The sequence below is a fragment of the Camarhynchus parvulus genome, chromosome 6 (assembly GCF_901933205.1).
Source record: "Camarhynchus parvulus chromosome 6, STF_HiC, whole genome shotgun sequence".
NCBI lineage: Eukaryota > Metazoa > Chordata > Aves > Passeriformes > Thraupidae > Camarhynchus > Camarhynchus parvulus.
In genome coordinates, this window is record NC_044576.1 from 15857907 (window position 1) to 15880211 (window position 22305).

Here is a 22305-nt window from a genome sequence, read left to right on the forward strand (position 1 = left end):
GATAACCAATGCTCGCAGTGCTGTTCTTGAGAGGTGCACAGACATCACCACAGAAATGATGGCTTTGATCCTGGGACACAAAGGGAACACTGTTGCTCCACATCCTTTCTTTACAGGTTAATCTATAATACCATGGGCCAAAACCAGCATCTTTCATCAGATTTGCTAAGCATCTCCCAAAGGTATTGATAATGAGAAGTTCCACACTGCTGTAACAACATATGCACATGAGAAGTGACATTGAAACTGTCAGTTTCTTGGGGGTCTCCAGAGGTGCTAAACTGGTGTTGGCCTGTCCTGGTTCCAACACCAGTAAACAGTTTGGTTCCCTTTCTGCTTCAGCTGGATAAAGTTCTCCTTCCTTCCTACCCTACTAAACTCTTCTGCAACAGGCTTGTGCAAGGTAGAAAATCTCCCCTTCCTCACCCCACCAGCAGCAACAGCAGAAGTACACTGACTGAAATACCACACACAGTCCATTTGGCTGGTAACACGCAAGAAAACTGTGGCATCTCATCAATAAAAATACAAGATATTGTTGTCTGTGCATGCTCCAAAACAAATAACATCTTAAAATATGAGTCATTGTTATAACTGATCTGTTTATTTACACTAATGCCTCAGCTGAGCGGCTCTCTGTTTAGAAACTCATATTCAATTCCTTCTGGGAAACAAACTGAAAAGATGCTGACTATCAGGCAATTTAAGTTAAATGCTAATGAAGCCATTAAAGCTCTGTATTACTAACTACAAGCTGTTCAGCATTTTAGAGAATGAAATAATTTGTTGGGGTTCTGGTGGGTCCTACAACAAGGATGGACATCCCTGGGCTGGAATGTTTACAATTCCTCTGTAGTGTTGCACCACCCATTACCTTGGGTTGTTGCAGTCTGAGAGCCTGCATACTTTCTTTTTGTCTGGTACAGGAATACATTCTGCAGCATTGCTCCTGTGGAGCTGCCAGTATCTTCCTTAAGTCATATCAAGACATGAAAACAAATTATGCTGGGAGGAGCAGACCTCACAGCCTTTTGGTTCAGACTGGAAACCCTTCTGATCTTTCCATCATCCCAGAAATAGGAGCAAACACCGAGAAGCTGAGCAGCTGCAATGGTGAGTTCAAATACCTCTAACACGCCCTCCCGTTTGCCACCACTTGGTCAAACAAGCTGATCAGCCACTTTCTTGACCCAAGGAAAGACAGTTGGGAACAGAGCAAGGTTTTAGTAGAACTAAACCCTAGCTGAAATCCAAGAGAAGAAATTTAAAATGCTCTCTCTGTACCTAGGATTTTAACACTGGCTGCTTCATGTGTGTGATTGGAGGTTTTTGCTTTGCAGCTGTGGCTGTAAAGATTAGGACAAGTGAATTATAAAATAGTCTTTTGGAAAATTAACATGCCTGGATGGGACCATTAGTGGAGCCTCCACCCAAGGCAAGGTAGGATTTGATCTAAGATGGAAAACCTTATACCTGTTGTTAGTCTTCTGCTCTCTCAAGTAGGCATGGAACACATTCCTGGAGGGTGACTTATTCTATAGACCAAGTGGAAATAAGCCCCAGCTGCAAAGCTTGGATCCAGAGATCAGCTTTTCCAGATGGCTGAGAAACACTGCGCTCAGCCTACTGATGATAAAGCCAGATGAAAAGTCTGTTAGATGTGAACCAGCTCACTAAATGAGCCTGATCAGTTTATTTCAAATCTTGGATTTCAGCTTGTTTCTAATACCTCGTGAAACATAGAACAACTTAATTGTAGGATTGAGTCAGAGCCTTTGGATCACATGGGGTCTTATCCCATCTTTAAGTCCTTAGGGTTCTCATCCCATCTGAAGTCATAACTTGCTGCCAGCACTGCCCAGAGGCCATCCTAGCAGGACACTGCTAAGAAATAAGCCCTTGCATTTCATTGCAGGAAGTGAGAGATATCTGGAATCAGGAAAGAGCCAGCCAATGATGGGGCTCAGGAAGTCAGCAAACAATAAGAACAACAAGGAGAATGAGTTCAGAGAAGCTGGGAGTATGGCAGAGGGACAGGCTTTTCTGTCAAAGGACCTTGCAGTAAGAAAGGTGAGTGATAAGCTTGGAACCTAACTCTGAGTGGGACCTGTGGGAGAAGCAGAGAGAAGTTCTGCTCAGGCAGATCAGAGTGAGGTGCCAGGAGAGCAAGCCAACCTTGTCTGTTACTGAGTGGAACTGGGCCAGCGAGGGTTAGGGGGGTCTGTGTCTCTCTGCTCCCAACCTTAAATGAAGAAGGACTATGTCTACATGACAAGAAAGGCACAAATGGATCCCTGGTGCAGGGGAGAGGAGCACTGCAGACAGCAGCATGGGGTGCTCATGCAACCTCACCAACTCCAAATAACTTACTGTGTGGACTCAGTCATAAGTATCTCCACTACTGATGCTAGTGAGATTAAACCAATTATTCATTACCACTAATAAAAAATTTAGTGGATCAATCCTTAGCTGGCCACACTTATTACCAGACCGGCAGCATATCAATGTAATTAGCTCCAGTCCTCAAAGCATGTTCCAGGGAATGTGTTTCAGCAAATCTGTGTCACTGAAGTCCAAGGGAGAGAGGATGAATGCTTTCCTCTCCCTTTCTTTCCCATTGTTTTTGCCTGCCTCAGCACTTTCATGTTCCGGTGGGGTTCAGAAGTGCTGAAATGCCAGAGCAGAGACTCTAATCAGAGTATTCCCAGCCCTGCAAACAGGAAGGAGGAAGGAGTAAGTCTCTCATGGGAAAGACCTCATGAAATTTCCACCCTTAAGTTGCAAATGGGTCACAAACACTTCAATGAACTTCAGAACCCAAATTAAGGCTGAGGCCTGAAAGGTACCTCATGCTCTGCCTTGTGCCCAGCCAGCTTTTGGAGTATTTTAAGCATGTGGGAACTTCTGATGACTTTACAGGACCATAGAATCGAGATCCATGCTCTTTAACCTGAATCCTCATCCTCTCTTGTTACATCACACCTTAGTACTGTCACTTAGTATTGGATTTTGTATCCTGAACATGAACAGCCCTGTTTATTCCTACAGAGCAGGTATTGTAGGAATTCTGTACTGTATGGGAATTCTGCCTGTTACACTCATGTCCAGGCTACTAGGTACTATACACATAAACTGGCAGTTGAAATACAAAAGAGAAGTGAGAGGTGGAAGGAGAAAGAAGGGATTATCACACATGTGGGGGGCTGAGTCTAAAAAGAAATAAAGAAAGAAATACTGGACCAAGGCTATGCGTACATTCCAGTGCAGAGCTGAGAACAGACTGTTGCAAATGCTGGGAGATGGTCTCGCTGTCCTGTTACTTACCGATGTATTTCCCTTTTGTTTTTAGGCTCTGGACGTCAGCAAGAACATCTCGGTATGTACTGCCTTTGCAGAATATATTTAACTGGTGTCTACATTATCAGTGAGTAAGCCCGTGCAGTGCACACCATTGTATGAACAAAAGAGGTTTACTCACCCCCGAAGTTTAGCTCTCATGGACGACAGGAGCATCAGCTGCTCAGGCTTTCTGCAGTATCAGCAGTGCTTGCTTGTCCAAGACATGACCAGCACAACGAGGGACTAACTGCTGAGGCCTCAAAACCCTTCCACAGCACACATTAATCCTAGCAGCAAACACAGAGATTTGCTATTTCCTTGAGTAAATAGTCTTGCTTACAGGCAATTAACTCAATAGCACTGAATCAGATGTTGCAGTTCTCAGCTGAGCCTCATCTGAAGTTTTGAACTGAAAACTTTGCAGATTCCCAAGAAGAACTATTACAATAGGCATTGCTGGGGCTGGTAAGTGTGGCTGGGCAGCTGCCAGGTTGTGCTCTCAAGGTGGCCACAACTCCTGTAGTAATGGCTCTGCTGGTGGCACAGCAGCGCCAGCACACAGTGAGGAGGAACCTCGGGACAGGGCAAAACAATGTCAGGAACGTGACAATGATTTGAGAAATTCACTGAAATGGGAATAATTTCTCTCTGTTATGCTAGTTCTGGGACATGATAATTTTTGTTCTGTTCCCCAGGTTTTCCAGTCATCACTTTAGGAAATTTAAAACAATATTGGAAAAAAAATTCTTTTGGATTCATAGCTCCATTTAGTTCACGGGTCCAGATAAGCCCAGCCTGGAGAGACCAAAGATTAGAGATGGCCTCCTGAGACTCCCTGACCTCCTGATAATCTCTATTAGCATTTCAAATGTAAGGCCAATAGCTGTGGCTTGCTGAGTGACAGGGAAACAAAGGTTTGATCTCCTAATTCATGTTCCACAAAAGCTACCACCTTAAAAAAGGCCGATACCAATGCACCTGGCCTAATAGAAAGGATAAGAGAGTCAAACTGCTTTTTTTGGTTTCATTGTAAAGGCCTCCTGCATGCATGTGAGTAGGTAGGAAACCAAACCAATCTTCTCCTTTAGCACAGCATAACAATAGAGTAAAACGTGCCCTTAGGCAGCTACTCAGCATTCACCAGTAAGGGCACCTCACACTCTGAAATCCTAAATCAGAAAGAATAGCAGAGTTCTAGGCAGAGAAACGTTACCAAACACAATATGAAAAAGATGGTATTACTCAGAGTTCATCAATCCTGTCTCCTTGTCCTATCCAGGTACAGGCTGGCCACTGGGCATCACTGCAGTGTTAAAAATTCTTTTGTGGGCCCTGACCCCTATCTGTCTGAAATAAAGAAATTTCCTTTTTCCCACCACCCTGGAGTACCCCAAAGAATCATGTGTTGACCAGATAAAGTCTGCTAGCAACTTGCCTCTGGTCTTTTAAGTTGTGGTTTCTTTTCGCTCCCTAGGGTGAAAGCCATGCTTGGAGGAGAATGAGAGATCTTATGAGGAAGACAAGGTTGACAAACCAGAACAAGTTGGGGCTGTCTTCTGCTGCTCTGAAGAGGTCCTGCCCACAGTTATATAGGTGAGAGGATGCTGTGGGAGATTTTCACTTAGTGTTGTGAGGAAATGGTAGAAGCTTTAGCTCTGGTTGTTGCTGTCAGGAGAAGACCACTCCTTACCTTATTTCTGTTGCATTTGCTGGTCCTGGCTAGCAGTACTGTTTGCTTCCTTAGAGCCCAGATGCTCCAGGATCCCAACTGGACATTACCCATGTGAGAATCATGGAAACATTAGGGTCCCTAAAATAAGACGCTTCTCCCCAGCAGGGCAAGGGGATGATGACAATTAGCCAGAGCCATTCTATAGCCTAGTTATTTGTCTTTCTTCTCCCTCCTAAGAATTGCAGTCAGTGCTAATGTTCTCTTTTGTCCACTTTCCCACTTTTCCTCCAGTGGGACAGACCATATTGTACCTGATGTGTGTTGGGATGGGACACTCAGGATCAGCTGGATGGTTTTGTCAGAGGAAGAGGAGATGAAGTTTGCTGAATGTGTGCTTATGGGTGGAACCGTTTGTTGCTGTAAATTAATATTTTGGTCAAGTATGAGGTCTTGATTACGGGATCCATGCTGCTCCCTTGGGCAAGTTTGTCTAGCAGGTTGGTTGTAGCCTGGCCGCTGAACTAAACTGTGTTGTTCATGTCCATCTGACAGTTCTGCTTGCACAGATATTCCCTGTGCACTTGCCAAGTCCTCCCAGCTAGTCTGGTGAATTTGGAGTGTTTGTGCATGTAATCAGGTAACAGGAAGTGCCTGGGTATCTTAGTCACCAAAGCAGGAGCATCATATGGAGCTGTGCACCTCCCTGTATGTTTTTTCAGCTGAGGTCTCAGTAACCTCCAGCGGAACAGCTCAAATGTGCTTAAGTCCTCCTCCAGTTTTAGAGGGGGTGAAGGTAGGGAAACAGCAGTTGTTTAAGCACTCAGGAATGTCCTATTGTTCCCCTTAAGACAGCCTGTACCTACCTTACAAAATGCATAAGGGAACTGGGAATCTTATAATTACAGCTGGAAAAGAAAATCCTCTGTAATACATGGAGTGATTTTTCCAGCTGCGAAAAGGTTGGTTGGGGCCCAAGCACATGTAACAGGAGAGCTTCCTCCTATTGTTTGGGAAACTGAAAGAAACACAAAGCAGAGAGAGATCAAACAGTTCCATCTAAAATAGATGGTGAACCAGCTGGGGAAAAAATACAAACTCCTGTGAACCTTCCCCCTAACCTGAATAGAACCAGCACTTTTATTTGGGTTTCAGAAAAGTTCTGAAAGAACTAAACTGTGTTGTTTAGTTTAGTCTGTATAACTTTCTGCTTGCCCCATCTCCACAGCACAGAGGACAGCGCCAGCAGTCCCTGCATAAGAATTGAAGGCTAGATCCTCAGCTGCCTAAATTAATGTATTCCCAATGAAGGGTCAGCCCAACAGCTCCTGGCAGAAATTCTAGCTCCCTAAAAATTAGTCTCCTAGAATGGACAACTACTGCTATCATGGAAATGCTGTACAATGAGATGCCAAATAGACCGTTTTTTGCCTGGATGTATCCAAGCATTTTCAGAGCTTTTTGCAGGTTGTTTTCAGTAGCTGATGAATGGCCTTTTATTCTAAGTTCTCCTCCCATATATCTACATAAAACCCTTGCCTCTACTCATGCTCCTTATCTCCCTCCATTTCCTTTTCTCCTTTATCCTAGCTCTTATTCCCCACCCCATCTGTATTTGGTCTTGCTCTTTTTACCCCAAACCTAGCAATAGCAGTGCACAAACCCTGTCCTTTTCACTGGTGTGTGGAAAAGCTGGGAACCTTGTTCATGTGGCAGTTTGGATAATTCAGGCTCCTATGAAGTAAAAAGTTAGGCTTAGTGGATCAATGACAAACCAGTAAATGCTGCTGGACAGTAAGAGGGACCCTTCCTGCAGCAGTACCAGAATGGTAAAGCAATAAAGTCTCACTCATCTGCAAATCTTGGCAAAGCAAACCTTGAAGCCCTGATACTCTCAGCATTTAAAGCCACTGTTATAATTTATGAAACACGTTTGTCCTGGCTCCTGGTCCTGTTTGTACATGCAGACATAAGGAGTTGGCTGGCTTTCGCTTACCGGGGCTTTTTTGGGCTCCAGGTCTTGCACTGGAACAGGCTGGAGCCTGGTGCCCCGTTTTAACATACAGTCCTGAAGGAGTCCGAGATTTGTTGCTTTTGACACCCAGTCCTACTTGAGTCATTTGGGCAATTAGAGAAAGTCTCTTTGTTTTTGTTGTTGTAACTAGGTCAAAACAAATCCCCTTTCATGCTCCTACTCTGTGTATGATGAATGATCTGCTGCAGGGTGGTTGTTTTGTTTTTCTTTTCTGTCTCTTTTTTTTAAACATCCACAAAAGAATTCTCATAGCAGAGAGAACTTGGTTCTTTCAACGGGAGAGAGGGGAGGCCTGCCAAGGTAAACATACTGGCACAAGACTCAGTGGTTTGCCATAACAAGTGGTTTTAAACAGGCTCAGGTTTTAATTTCATTTTCTTTTTCCTGCTAATACATTTGCTCCTGCAAAGCAACATCTATTCTATGCAAAGGACCAGAACAGACTGATGACTGACTTCATTATGGTGTTGTGAACTTAAGCAGCCCATGGTCCTCCACTTTCCAGGGCAGGATCTAATGTAGGCAATCCCCTTCTGACATTCCAGTGCAGATATACCCACTTGGATATCTATGGGAGCTTTAATGCAGATGTATGGGCATGAGCTAACCTCAAATACAGTCTTTTTCATGGTAAAGATGATAGTTTCAGTTTGAAGCCACCAAAAGCTTGTTGCTGTATGATACCTACTTTGTGGTTAGTGTGAAGTAAGCTTGCAAGGACAGTGCAGTTCTAACATTACAAAACCCCATCTTCAATATTGTGTGGTAAAGATTGAAAAGGGCACAAGAACATCAGACTCAGATCTGAATGACGCTCTTCACATGGAAGATTATTACTAAGGTATGCTCAGCCCTGTGCTCAGGGTTGAGAAACCACCAAAGAATTAAAGAACATCAAAGCAGAAGATTGACTGGTCCATTGTAAAAGAGCTAGGAGCAGAACAAAACATAAACATTTACAACATTAAGAAAAAAACCCAATATAGTAGTTCACAAAATAAAGAGTCTGCACCACGTTAGTCAGGACTTTGAGTTGAAAATTTTTCAAATTGAAGATTTGAAGTAAATATCTATTAGCTATTTATTTTCTGTAAATAACTTTCAAATATTGCTTTAAAAAACCCAAAAAACAAATGACAGCTTTTTTTTTTCTTAAACAGAACCTATTTTAAAGATGTGTCTAGAAAGTGTTTCAAAAGGTTTGTCTGTCATAAGACCTGGAGGCCTGAGCTAACTAAGTCATTTCAACCAAACAGGATGTATTCTACTCATTTCAATCATATGTAATAAATAACATACAAAAAATTAAGCTGGAGACAGTCCACAGGAGCTAGCCTAGTATTGCTCTTCAAAACACTTAATTTCATTACTATTTTAGGCCAGAAATTTTAACTTCTGTATGATGTTCAGCCACAAGTCTATCCCCCGTCTTCAAGCTAGGCAGAAAATACTTGTTGCTCTGAACAAAATGATGTTTGTGTCCATCCATTACAATGTGGCTCCTTGCCAAGTGCTGCATCTTGTGGCTCTTTTTTTGGATGCTGCCACAAATATTTGGACAGCATCTGTTACGGAATTTCACACTGGAGAGATGGAAGCTGCATTGGGTATAGCATAGATACATATGCACAGCATATTAATGTTAAGAACACAGCCATGCATTCTGGCCACTGTCAACTTGACTTGTATTTTTCCATTTGTTAAGGCCAGATATTATGTCTTCAGACCTGAGGAAAACTGAGAGGAACTCCATGATTGTTCTGGGACAAAACACAAAGAATGAAAACTTATGGCCTTTCTGATAACCTGAGTCAAATGGAGCAAGGTGAAGTAAGTAAAGCAGCATGTGTTTCTTTGTGGGTTGGGGTTTTTCACCTCTTCTCAGCACAAAAAGGAGGCAATGAGGCAGTCCTGTTCCTTCATCCAGACACTCCAGCTTACAAAGACAGAAATAGGTCCAATTTTTGAAGTTCAAATGATGCAGATTGATGTCTACTGAGAACTAGTCCATGTATCTTCATTTTAATAGTCCCCCGGCTTTTGGCTTGTTGTATTTTTTTTAACCCACAATTTAAAGGCAACTATAGTCATACAGGCTACATCACACAGCCTTTTTACAAAACATAAAAGGCACTAAATTCATTTATCTGCAGTAAGTCAAAAGACTTCCAAATAATAAGCCAACAAGATGTCTTGGGAAAGAGACAATCTGTCCCTAATAAAGACTAAAAGAAAACCAGCCTGAGCTTCATCTTCTACCTTCCCAACTCAGCCCACAGGCTAAATACAGAGAAACTCTCTCTAATCTCACTGCATGTTTCTGTTTCAGAAAGTCAAGGCAAGAACAGCAAAGGACACAAAATCAAGAACCCCAGGGTTACTCTGTGCAATCTACATCCTACAACTGTCAACAGAGCAACTCTGAATTGAGTGTTGGAAGGGGGATGTTGAGAAGGGTCTGTGGGCAGATACATGCTCAACTACATATGGCTTCGCTCCCAAATCTGAAGTGTACTTTAAAAAGTCAAGCCACAGATGAAAACTGCTGTTAGCATCTTGGCAACACAAGCAACAGGGACTTTTAAGATTTGGAAATTCTTCCTCTTTTCTGGGTTGGGAACAGAATTACCTGAAACACTGAAGCTTTAAAACTATCATTACTGTCTGAGGACATCTCCAGCTGAAATAAACATTAGCTTTATGGGACATAGCATAACTTGGAGGAGTGCCAGAGACTCATTGCCCAGAGCAGAGGTGGCTATTGAAAGGACAGCCTCCTCCCTCTGGGAACTTGAGTTGCAGTCTCTGTCCCCAGCACAGTTCCTCCCTTTAGAGCAGCCTATAGTCAGCTGTGCCATGTCACTGGAATCCAACAGGAAAACAAAGTATGTAAAGCTGAGGTCATTCCTGAATCCACTACTAGCTTCCTGTCCTGTGGGCCTGCTCCTTCTGCTGAGGTCCCTGGACTCTGGTGCTACCTTGCACAGAAGTTGGCATTGTACACATTCATTGTAAAGACCAGAGTAAGCAGCACTGCAGGAATTAGCCTTTCAAGAGCCTGCAGGGACATCCAGGGCAGCCTCTGCCTCAGCCATTGTGTAATCAATCTTTTTCTCTTTTTTTGATGGGGGACAGGACACCAGGCTTGAATTCCTACTGTAAGTCCCACTGAAGTGCTCTGTTTGTGCAGGTGGGGGCCTGAGGCCATAGGTGGAGCAGTCATGCTGCTGTACGGCTCTGCCTGCTCTCTCTCTACTGGGAAAAGTTGAGGAGAGCAAGGCTACAAGGGAAAGAAATTCAAATACATCCTTTATAAACTGGTGCTCTTTTGGGACACACTAACAACTGTGAAACACCATGACTGTGCGTGGTGGCTGCCTTATTGCCACATGTCCACTGCTTCCTAACTCAAGGAACAGGCAGTGCATGCTTCTGAATGTCCCATGGTTGCAGAGGTCTCTGCACACTTAGCTCTTATTAGTACTAGCAAAGTAATTAATACACATGGGGTAAAGATTTAAGTAAACTAACATTGCCTCTTGATAAAGGATTGTTCTACCCCATAAATTATAATATAATTACAAGTCAAGCAATTGCTGATTAAAAATCCCTCCCCAACCCCAACTTGCCTGAGAACCAAGATTTGACAAGCTGGCAGGAATGATCAGCTTCAGCAGGCTTAGTCTTTCCACAACAGATGCATCTCCCTTGCTCATCCACATCAGCTGGAACCGTTGAAGTCCTCCAAACCAGAACGGGATCTTTTCTGGGATTCAGAGCATCGCAGCCAAGCAATTCCAGGGCCAGGATAGTTTGCAGGGATGAGTGAGGGCAGGGTTCAAGTACTCAGAAGGATTGCTACTGTTGTTACTTAGCATCTCAAAAAACCCCACAAACACAATGACCAAAAAAAAAAAGGCTGTGCTGACTCAAGGTTAGCACCCTAAAGTAGGTGCTGTGTTTAATGTTTCAGCTGTAGCTGCTGCTGCAGGACTTGGTTGTTCACTGTATATCTTGCTAGCTTCATCCAAAGCTAGAAAGATTTATGACTTGATTATTCTGTGAATATTCTGTATATATCTCCATAAATACAGGGCACAAAAATCCTGCTTTAACTTACATCCTCTGTTAGCCTCCAGCTTTTTTACAGTGACTGTACAGAATGTGAATCAGTGCAAACTGAATTTAAAGTGTTTTAAGACATAGCGTCATGAGCTGGTATTTTCTACAACCCTCTCTATTCATGGTATAAGTTCATTGGGTAGTTTTTTTTTAACTAAGATAAACTAGCACTCTTCTTTATTATAGCATTATGTTAAATATGTTCATGTATTTTTCAGAAATAAATGTATTTATAATGTGTAACATACTGTATAGTTCTCCACTCCAGGATCCTTTGTAATCCAAGCATAAGAAATTTAATAAAAGTATCACTATTATAATAATTGTTTTCATATATTTTATTAATGAACACCTGGCTTGTAGTATAGCAACTGCCACACCTTTAGGGTATCAGGTGAGCATAGCTAGTCAAGAAAGGAATTGTTACCTCCAAGCTTTTAAAGGTCTTCTTTAGCTTTGGCAAAGAAGCAAGTTTGCTGTTTGGAAGCAGGTGCTGTTCTCAAAGATCTAGAGGGTGAGGAGAGGCTTTTGAAAGTTCAGGTATGACAAAACACATATGTTAATTTTGAGCAGACTTGTATTAAGTGCTGTTGCTGGACTTTGCTTCCACATACAGGCAGCACACACAGCACTTCCAAGAAGAAATCAATGAAGGCACTGGGACAAAGTGCTGCTGCTCAGCACTGGGGTTCCTTTCTGAAAATCTGGATTCAGTAGCAGCACTGCACAACAGCCTCAAATGACAGATCCTAGCTGGCCTCTAGGCTGCTCTTCCTCAGCCTTGATTCCCAGCCAGCAGCAGCCTCCTGGACAGAGCAGCTTCCTTTCCCCTGGCATGTGTCTAAGGCACTGTGTACAGCACCCCCCAACAGCTTTAACTGAACTGTATAACCGGGTGATATGGAGTGAAGCTAAAGAGGCTGCTGGCACAAGAAGTTACACACAGATATTCAAAAGAAAGTCATGTTGAAAAGTCAATGAGACTCAACTAAAGAGAGGCGTAGAAAACAAGCTAGCCAGAAGTGCATCTGTGGAGGTAGAAGGGAAATAATACACCTTTGCAGAAGTAAATAACAGGAGCCATGAGAGCCACTAACACCCCCGTGGCATTGGAGAACAGGCAGTGAACATGGGGCCAGTGCAACAGAGGAGGAAACCGCCAAGTTGCCTTTCACCGTGTACCAGTGCTTCAGAAGAGCAACTCCCATCTCACTGCTGCTCAGAGCCTTCTTGCCAGCTGAGGACCAAGTAGCAAGCCTTAAACACAGAAGACTCCCCAGAGTGGGTAAGGAAATTAGGTTTATTCCTTCAATCACCCACCTCCACCTAGCACTGCACAGACCCTACACTAAGCATCATACCAGCATCCTACACACAGCTCTGCACCAAAAAGCACAGTGCCTGCAGGGGACTCTGCAATTCCCACAGGATACACACCCAGAGCTCCCTGCCACTTTGGGATGGTTCAGTAACCCAGCAAAGGGCAGCAGAGGCTTGGCTCTCACAGTCCCTTCAGCATCCCCACAGTCACCTGAGCTGTCTAAGCAATTATTTGAGCAATTATTTGTTTCCCTTACTGGGGCAAAGGAAGGCTCCAGTAGCAAACAGGAGGTGTTTAGGTCTTGCCTTACACGCACACAATTAAGACCAGTGCCAGAGCACCCTGCCTGGTGCACTGAGAAGGTGTGGTTTATATTACTCCTCTAATTGCCCAGTTAAATAACATTACAGACTGCTACTAAAGACTTGTCATGAGGCACATTATGAGCTGGTACAGCTTTCCCAGACAGAGCTCCACCTGTACCAAGGTCATTTAGTTGCCAGAAGCCTGCTCCAAAGTAAGAGGTTGTTTGACCCGTCTTCAGATGACATTTTTTTCCTGCCTGTGATCTCCTCCCTCCCACCATACAACTTGGAACAGTCTTTTCATCTGGTTAGATTTTGAAAGCACACAAGATGAAGAACACTGATTATCCTGACAGTAGCAAGGAAAAGCACTTCTACTAGAAAAATAAAAACATAAGATTGGTCCTGAAATTTCTTGGAATAGGAAAGGAAGTAAAACACAGATCCCACCACTCATTAACACACTCCAATCACACAGGATCAACAGAACCTAATTAAAAAGAACAACATCTACTGCCTCAAGCAAGTTACTGATCCGTTCTTTTCTTCCATGTGTAAGTGCTAATCCTCCCTTTTAAAGGCCCCAAAGCAATACAATTAAGGCTTCTCTCCTGCCCTTAACAGGAAGAATTTCTAATTAAGCCTTAGAGGAAAAAAGGGAAAAGTATTTTTCCTTCCGCTCAAGGACTACCCCATCAGCTATAAGCAGACCTCAGCTAGTGCAAGCACCAGAGCTGCCCCAGGCTGGGCAGGAAGGAGGAGGTGGAGCCCCGTTTCCCCTCTACTGCCTGGAGAGCTTTGCTGTACTGTTTTCAGCCAGGACTTGAGAAAGCCAAGAGGGATGCTGCCCAGCTACTGGGACTGAAAATACCACACTGAACCACCCCTGATGCTCAAAAAGGCAAGGCTTTTTTCTCATCTAAAAGAAACAAGTTAAAAATTAAGAAAAACACTTGTATGCTAACAGCAATGTCAAATTAGCTTTGATCCAAGACCTTTGAAGACTCCTAACTGCCTGTGGTCACATTAAAGCTTAAGAGTAAGCTCTAAATAAAGTTAGATTTTTTCCCCCTGAATTTCAGACCACCTAGGCCCTTTTATTTTTATTCCATTTGATATGAAGTTTCCATGTTCTCGTTCACCAGAAAAATGCCACCTACCCTTTTCTGTTTCTAGGGCAAGAAAGGCAAGTTCACGCACAGCATCTTTAGCAAGGCCCATTTGTGTAGTGCTTTGGCATTCTTGCTTTCCAGTCCTGCCACATGAGCACAGCCCTACCTTACCTAGTGACTTAGGGACAAGTGGCCAAGTCCCAGCTCCTCAGCAGAGTCAAAATAACTGCTCTGCATCTCCAGAGAAGCAGCTGCAGGATCTGCGTCGAGTGAGGTTTGGTGTACTTCTGCTCAGTGTTGGAATGGAGCCTAGGTCACTACTTTTGAAAGCCACTATATTCACTAACAGAAATGCCAACATCACCCAGCAGCAATCCTGCCTCAGTCTGCAGCCCAGGCCTTGACAAGGTCTCCAGTTTGTCTATGGCAGACAAGTAACATCAAACCCAGAGCAGAATTCCAGAGCAAGATGAATTCAGAGCATTTGGAAAGCTTGCACAGCCACTGGGGTAGGTCTTGCCTTGCAAATAAATTCTTACAGCTAGGGTCTCCAGGGGAAGGTGTCCCACCAAACAAATTGGTTTGACAGACACTTTATTGCAATCCACTGACTTCATGCACGGCTGACGCCTTCCTTTGCCACAGCACAGAAACCACAAGCACCACACACAGAGCTGTCCCAGTTGCCACAGCAGCAAATCCCAGAGCCCAGGGGGCTGCAGCATGCACAGCCGCTCCTGTGGGGAGAGACACCCCAATGAATGCTCCCAGGGAGGCACAGGGATGCCTGAGGGGCTCAGCTTTTCTGCAGAAAAGCCTTAGACCAGCCCCCTTCCCCTGCCTTGCTGCCACACTTACCAAGGCCATCCTTGGCTGTGTCCTGTTTTAGCTCATGCTGGAGGAAAATCACAGGGCCTTTCCTGGAGACATCGGAAGGACCTTCCTGAAAAGGAGGCTCAGCACTCCTTTTACCCCCTACAGAGCAACATGAAGGTTGTAGGTAAGAAGAGGTAGAGCCCTGAAGGTCAGCAAACTTTGTCCAGGTCAGCCTCCCAACACACAGAAAGCGCTGAAGGCACAGTTTCCATGGGAGCACACACAGAGCTAAGAGCCCATGAAGACCTCTATCTTTTTGGCAAAAGAAGAGCCCTTAGTCAGTGGAAAGGAGCAGGAAATGCTTTCTTAAGCTGTCCATGCCTTAAGGGAATTACTCCATGGGCTACATGACTCCTCCTCCCCAGCTTGGAGACGAGGCCCTTGTTGCCCCTTGGCTAGGGAGCAGAAGGCCAGGACACTTGCTGACTCTGGAAGGACAAGTGGGGATGCAGGACTCCTTTACAGACCGGTGGCACACGGAAGCACTGCAGTGCAGGTACACTTAGAGAGAAATGGAGCACAGCCTGAAATCCCTCAGGCACTCTCTGGGGCCTGGTGATATCCTAGTGTGCTGCACTGACCCCAGCCAGCAGCTAAGCGCCCACACAGCCACTTCTTCACTCCCCCTACTCTGCCCCAGCAGGGCAGAAAAAGAATAGGAAGAGCAAAAGCAAGAAAACCTGTAGCTGGAGAGATAAAGACAGTTAAAGAAGTGGAGGAGAGGAGGAGAGGGAAGAAAAGACCTAAAGCACAAGTGATATAAAAGCAAGTCACCTACCCTGCTCCTACAGGCAGGTCAGTGCCCAGGCAGTGGGGACATCAGCTATGCTGGAAGATGAAATCCCCCAAAGTCTACACTGCTGAGCATAAAATCATGCAGCATGGAATAGTCCTTTGGCCACTTTGAGTCAGCTCTGCTGCCTCCCAGGTTCTAGCCTGTCCCATGCCTACTCACTTGGGGTTGAGAGACAGCAGAATGAAGAGAAAGTCTTGGTGTTCTGCAAGTGCCATTCAGCAGTCAGCAAGAACATCTGCTTTCAACACTGTTTTAGGGACAAATTCAAAGCCACAGCACCATATAGGCTGCTAAGAGGAGAGGTAGCTCCATACTATGGGCCTGGTCCTTAAGGGGGAAAGCAGGAAGGTCTGTTCGGCTTGTTTCACATCTAACCTGTAGCCTTGGAGCCCTCTGCTGTCCGCTCCAAGGCAGCTTTGAAACCTTTACACCATACACTTGCAAGCTCAGGTCAATCCAGCATTACAGCACTTCTCCCTGACACCTGCAATACTGCTGCCCGGGCACCACTTCACTGGGAACCTTGTTAAGTACAGCTGAGACCAATTTTGGGTCGACCAATTAGTCGATCTCAGGTGAGCTGAGCAAACAGTACAAGTCAGGGCGAATTTCGTGTGACTTAACTGGAGGGGCTCAATGAGATTCAGAGCCCAGATGCTTCAAAATGTACTCAAAGTTTATTTCCAAGTCATTTTGGGCAAGAAATGTAGTTTAGAGAATATTGGTTAGTGTAGCTAGAGCGCACACCCTAAGCTAATTCACCAGACAAACTAGCACTTGTTTAGGTACACTACTGTCCTTCTAGCAGTCACATTTTCTGTCACACTCCAAAAGTGATGTCTCTTACCTCTATCACATTCACTTCAGGGAATGAGGTTTTTGGCATTAACCTCTCCCCTTCTATTTCAGCAGGGGATCTTCCTAGTCTTTGCCCCATTCCTCCAAGGAGGCCAAGAGACTCACAGTCATGAAGTGGTTCTTATTGTTCGCACATTTTACTTCAGTATGAAACTAGGCAGGCAGGACAGGATCTTACCAGCCCAGAGAGTTTCTCATGGGAAGTGGAGTCCACAAAGGTGAATGTGTAGAGAGGGAAACGCTGGTAATGAGAGGGCAACAGTAGTCCTGAGATGAAACTTGGAGGCATCAGCTGTGTCTGACAGTTGTCGCCTGCATAAGGGCACCTGAGGAGGAAAGGTAAGCAGTGAAAAAGAGCAAGTTATTCCCTCGACCCAAAGTTTTTACAAGTCACTTACCCATGCACCAAAATTGGCCACTGCTGCTGTTGCTGGGGGTTGGTGCTTGGTGTGGCCCAGCAGTGGTGCAAAACTAAAATCAGGTCTGGGTCTGTTCCCTGAAGGATCTTGACCTCTGCATAAACAGGGTCTCTCAGAGTCTTCACAACAGGATAGTCACTGTCCATATAGTAGAAGTATAGCTTCCATCTAGGACAGAAGAAACCCAAGAGCCATTTAAGAGCAGCAAGAAGCAGCATTAGGCATCCTTTAGAGACATATCAGTAAGTTCCCACCCTGGCAGGGAAGCAGTGCTGGGTTAACCCATCAATACTCCCCTGTTACACATCAGAGACCAGAGCCCTGCTCCAAGAGGCTTGAGCAGGTCCTGCAAACCTCTCCTACCTGAGGCAACATGCAGCTCCAAAGACAGAGGACCTGGCTGGGACACAGCAGGGAGTGGTGGCAATGTGAAGACCTGAACACTCAAGGGAAGGGAGCTCCCACTGATGGAATAAGTACATTGGACATGTAACCTGGTGGGAAAGGAAAGCTCCAAATCAGGCAAATAAGAAAAGCCACTCTGATATCCCCTTTCTCCAATATGGCAACCTATCATCTGCTTTAATTACTTATATCCCCTGTCTTCTGTCACTTCATTTTAGCAAATACTTGAAATTCTCTTTAGTGTTTAGATTTGAGAATCTGCAGATTGTCACTGATCAATTCCAGCTTTATTCCTACTAATTAGAGATACACTGGTCTTTAACCTACTCCAGGGCCCTCATGTGAAATCAGAGGTTGTGACAAGCAGGAATTTCTCTAGTGACATTGAACCCAGGGACACCCAGCAACATCAGCCCCAAGGTAATACCTGAAAGTGCTATCCCTAGTGACAGAGCCAAGGCTCCCAGTCTTCACATTCCTGCTCACCACCAACTCATTCTCATATATGGCCTGGTCTGCATTCATCTGGAATGACAGATAGGAACCATCACTGTGGTAAAGTCAGGCTAGATCAGTATGAGGCTGGAGAACAGCATTTGGCCTGTGGAAGTCTGCAGGATGTCCATTGAGCAGCCAAAGCCATGTCAGGCTGTTCCAGCTCTTCCAGCCTAGCAACAGCTGCTCCTCTTACCTGAAAAGTAGTGCCACAGGCAGAGAGTGGAAACTGGTACACAACAAAGGCATTGTTTGCTAGGACAGGGACACAGCCAGTACTGTGTCCACTGGTCAGTTGCACTGAGTCGAGGGCAACAGTTGGCAGGGTGACATCCCGAGAAAGAGCAACGGAAAACTGGCCATCTGGTGTGCAATGAGCTGTCACTGGAGAAAAAGATCTTGAGCTCAGAGATAAGAGAGATGGGAAGGATGCTCTAATATCACAACCAAGAGAAGACCAGCAAGTCCTGCAAGATGTCCTGCCTTCAACCTACAAAACAAGTGCTAAGTATGGCAAGACAAGTACAGCCAGTTCCAAGCACAACACCAATGCTGGGCATAAAACCAGGTGTGTTGCAATAGAGTGGAAAATGCTGGACACTTGACTGGGACATGATATTCTTGGCAGCCAAAAACATAGCCCTGAGCCACCTGCAGGAGTGGTGCACACCAAGTGCTGGCTTGCCCTGACAGTAAAGTGAGAAACCCTGTTTTGCAGCAGCTCAGGAGGGAGGGAGAACAGGTGCTCAGGCTTACCTGTGTTACCAAAGTAGCAAGGCTTCATCCTGTCTCTGGGGTCATAGCAGCAGCCTCGTGCTTCACAGTCTCCCTGGCTGATGGGCAGGGAGGCACACGGCAGCCGGTCCTGGCTGGGAACGGCCAGACAGACACTGCTGCTTGGAGCATCCAGGGCTGGAAAAAACAGCACGTCTTTGCAGATAAAGCACAAGAGCAGGGGGACAAAGACATGAAGGACACAGGCTGAAGGTGTCCTGGTGATTCTGCATACAAATCAAGGGAAGTGAGCATTAGGTGAGAGTCAGACACATGGCCTGGATCTGGCATGGAAGCCTGCTCAGGAGGGACCCGCATTTCCATGGAGCAGAGACTCCCCCTGAGGCCATGTACAGGAAACTGGATCTACATTGGATCTGCCGAGATAAAGCTTTCTAGACTGACTCGTGGTAATTAAGGAAATCATTGTACCTAGTCTCCAGTTAGTTCACTGAACTTACAGGAACTCATGTAGCCAGAATATGTCTGGGAGACACAGTGTACGTATTCACCTGCTGACCCTGCAGAGAGGCACGAGTCCACAGCAAGTTGGTGGCTCCTATGTCCAAACCTTTTCTCATGGAGATTTCTGCACAGCAGTAAGTCCCCTTTCCTAGCCCCCAAACTGACTAGGAGCAGCCATCTGAAAGGAATGGTACTGATCACCACAAGATTCTGACAGGTGCTTGTATCTCACCACGAAGGTCCACAGGGCACCTGAGCAGAGTCTCTTCATGAAGAACCTTTTGCCCAGCAGAATCTGTTCCTTCAAGCCCAACCAGTATAGGTAATTGTGATCCTAGGGAAAAGCCACACCAGTCAGGACAGCCAGAGCAGCAGTAGTTACAGTCCCAGCAGAATCCCCAAGGCCACTCACCCACTCAAAGACATAACAGCCTGCATAAGAGACCGATATTTTCCTGGAGCCTTCTGGAGTCCCAGATACCAAGAGCCCACAGCCAGAGTCATTCTGCAAACATGTGCCTTCCCTTCAGTATCTAGGGAAAGAGGACACAATAGCAGGGGCTTCAGAGTCCCACACTGCAGATTAGACCCACTACAATCCTACTTCTCTGTAGGAAACAGGGACCTAGACCATATTAGGGTCTGGGACAGCAGTGAGAGAATCCAACAGCCAAGACATCTAGATCCAGGCACAGCACTCCACCAAGTGCTTGACTGCTGTGTCATATAAAAAGGCCCCAGATTATGCAAGATGCACAGAACTTCAGTGAAGTTCAACAGCATTGCACCTCAAAACCTGTTCCTTTCCTCTCCTTCCATGCACCTCTGCATTTGGGCAAAGATATGGCTAAAAATGCCTCTTGATATTGCCTCACCCCATATAGTCAGCACAAATGAAGCATTCCCTTCCCAGCCTTGTGGCAAGGTGAGCTGTAAGCTTTTTTGGCCACAGGTCAGCATGGTAGGATCAGAAAAAACACTGATAGGAGCCCCAGAACCAAAGCCAGGGGGCCAAGAAACACCCAGAAGAGCATAGCTCCTTATGCAGCCCAAGACCACCCTACAACACCCATCCTGCTCTCTTGCTAGGCTCTGAGCCTAGTCCTTTTAAATTGTGAAGCCAGCTGGGACCAGAAATCCCTGAAGTGCCCAGGTGGACCCAGCCCAGCAGTTTAACACCTTCCATTGCCCTCACCTGAACTCAGCAGAGTCTGTTGGCGCTCTCTGAAGAAAACCAAAGGGCAAGAGTCAAACTAATGTCAAGAGATGGGTCTGTATTCGTAATGTAGAGCGCCAGGAGTGTCTTCAAAGCTTCTTTCCTACCCTGTGTTCTTCCCACAGCTGGGACATGTAGGAAATCTGGTTACTTTTCCCTATGCACGCTATTGCTGCTGTAATTGCTCAATACATGGCATGAGTGCAAGAAACAGTGACAATGCTCTATTATTCTTTTAAAGATTATATGGGTTCAAATGCCAGACACAGGGTGCTGACACAAAAGCACAGAAAGAGCCCTGCACATAAAATCTGAGAGAAATCATGGAGTTCAGAAGGCCTTGCACACCTAAACAGCGGTGATTCCCCAAAAACACTTTTGGCTGTGGACTTACAGCCCTGTTTGCGCTGTGTTTGTGTGGGGATAGTTGCAGGACTGGTTCAGGCCTGGCTGCTAAGTGGCAGGATGCTCTCTGGGATCCTTACCCCCAGAAAGTGGCAGGTGGGCCCCCAAGCTGGGCTTGAAACACAGGCAAGGGGAGCTTCTGTGATCCCAGAGAAAACTGCCTGCCAGCAACCATTGCCTGCCTGTAAGTGCAAGGTGTCTTAGAAGTCTCCTCCCCAGCCACACATCAGGCAGCCACACCAAGCAAATGTCTCATAGTCTATCTTTCCATGCATGCTTCTGCATTCACACCATGAAACTGTGAATGTCTTTACACTTCTGCCCTTTAGCAGATCCTCCAGCTCCTGGATGTCTGCACAGCACTATACAGCATCAGTACCCTGGCCCCAGCCAGCCCTCATCGCAGGCATGGTGGGTGGGCAGCAGCTGAGTCTGAGGGAGGCATTTCCTTCGCCCTTCCACCTCAGCCCACAGCCCATCTTTGCTGCACAGCTGTGCAAGATGCCATGATCCCAGCTAGTCAAGAAGGTCACTGTGCCTACCTCTGCTAATTTCATGCACCAACCAGGATAGCTGCTCCACAAAGTGTAAGAGCTTGTCAGCAGCTGTGCACAACAGGAGACGGAGGCAATGGGTCTTGACAGGCTGCCTGTGTAGCTGAGGCTTGAGCAGCCCTCATGAACCCTGTGTTCCCCACAGTGCCTGCCAGGGCACTAGGCAGCAACAGTGGAGAGACACCAGGGAAAACATTTGGACTTTGGCAGGGAGGGAGGCTTCATCTCTTTAGAAGCTGAGCACTGTGCATGCCCAAATCACATCATCACTGAATGACTGCCAAATGCTTCTTTCGGCTGCATTACCTGCTGATAACTGGGTAAAAATCAGTCAAGTACTTTGGAGCTATAGGGAAGTACTTTTATTATACATTAACCCATCAATACTTTACTTCTGATAATAAAAAAAAATGTCTACATGGACTTGAAGAATAATTCTAGATGAAAGAACCCCAGAAGTGCTGTAGATCCACCAAGGAGTACCTGTGCTGAGAACGGTTTCAGGTAACTGACCTTTCTTAGTTCCTACACAGACACCAAATAGCTGTGTTTGATCATGTAGGGATGGAAGGCTCTTCAGATGAGCCTGAACTTCAGGGAAATTAAATGCTTTGTTTGAAAGAAGTTGTTATGGAAAATGGAAAGTGGAAAGCAGCCTAGCTGAAATGAAACAAGCAGGTCTCTCTTCCTCAGAATCTTTTCCTCACCCATTTGATCGTTCTCATGCATTCCAGTGACCCAGTTGTAAGCACCAGTTTAGAAAGCAGCCAAGACCACCACAGACAGGAAGGACATGCAGAGGATGAAGGTAGGTGAAGAAAACCTCTCTGTGGACCACTAGTCTGATCAATGAGTGCCATGGGCAAAAGGGAACTTTGTAGACAAGGTGGTAAGGTCATGAACGCTGCTAGCTGGCAGCTACCTCATGTTGAAGTGCAAACTCCCATGAACTTCCCTTTCATTAGATCAAAGTCTATGAACCTACATGATCTTTCATGAACTGCCCTGACAGCATCTGAGCTGATGCAGGAATTTGGCCAGCAGATCAGCAATTAGCCAAAAGTTGTTGGCAATTTGGTTTTTCCACCAAAGCATTGAGTATGGCTCTCTAAGAAGTAAGATAAGATTTACAATGAACA

At 45.5% G+C, this 22305-nt stretch overlaps 2 protein-coding genes across 3 annotated transcripts in view; one reads left to right on the forward strand and one right to left on the reverse strand.

Annotated features, from left to right (window-relative positions):
* The window catches only part of LOC115904941, a 31226-nt gene extending 19760 nt beyond the window's left edge, over positions 1–11466 (forward strand). For both annotated transcript variants that reach the window (XM_030950891.1, XM_030950892.1), the window contains exons 4-9: positions 927–1113; positions 1916–2070; positions 3350–3376; positions 4814–4932; positions 8749–8873; positions 9373–11466. In XM_030950891.1, the coding sequence (XP_030806751.1) occupies positions 927–1113; positions 1916–2070; positions 3350–3376; positions 4814–4932; positions 8749–8845 (585 nt within the window). In that variant the 3' untranslated portion in view covers positions 8846–8873; positions 9373–11466. The remainder of the gene's footprint in view (positions 1–926; positions 1114–1915; positions 2071–3349; positions 3377–4813; positions 4933–8748; positions 8874–9372) is intronic.
* A 3031-nt stretch (positions 11467–14497) lies between these two features.
* Positions 14498–20064, reverse strand: LOC115905159 (zona pellucida sperm-binding protein 4-like). The gene is given in 16 exon segments (XM_030951274.1): positions 14498–14637; positions 14762–14878; positions 15203–15280; positions 16602–16759; positions 16832–17006; positions 17009–17020; positions 17216–17346; positions 17685–17782; positions 17949–18136; positions 18509–18664; positions 19224–19313; positions 19316–19325; positions 19404–19504; positions 19507–19524; positions 19867–19971; positions 19974–20064. Coding segments are annotated over 16 exon segments (1668 nt in total).
* Positions 20065–22305: the final 2241 nt, after the last annotated feature.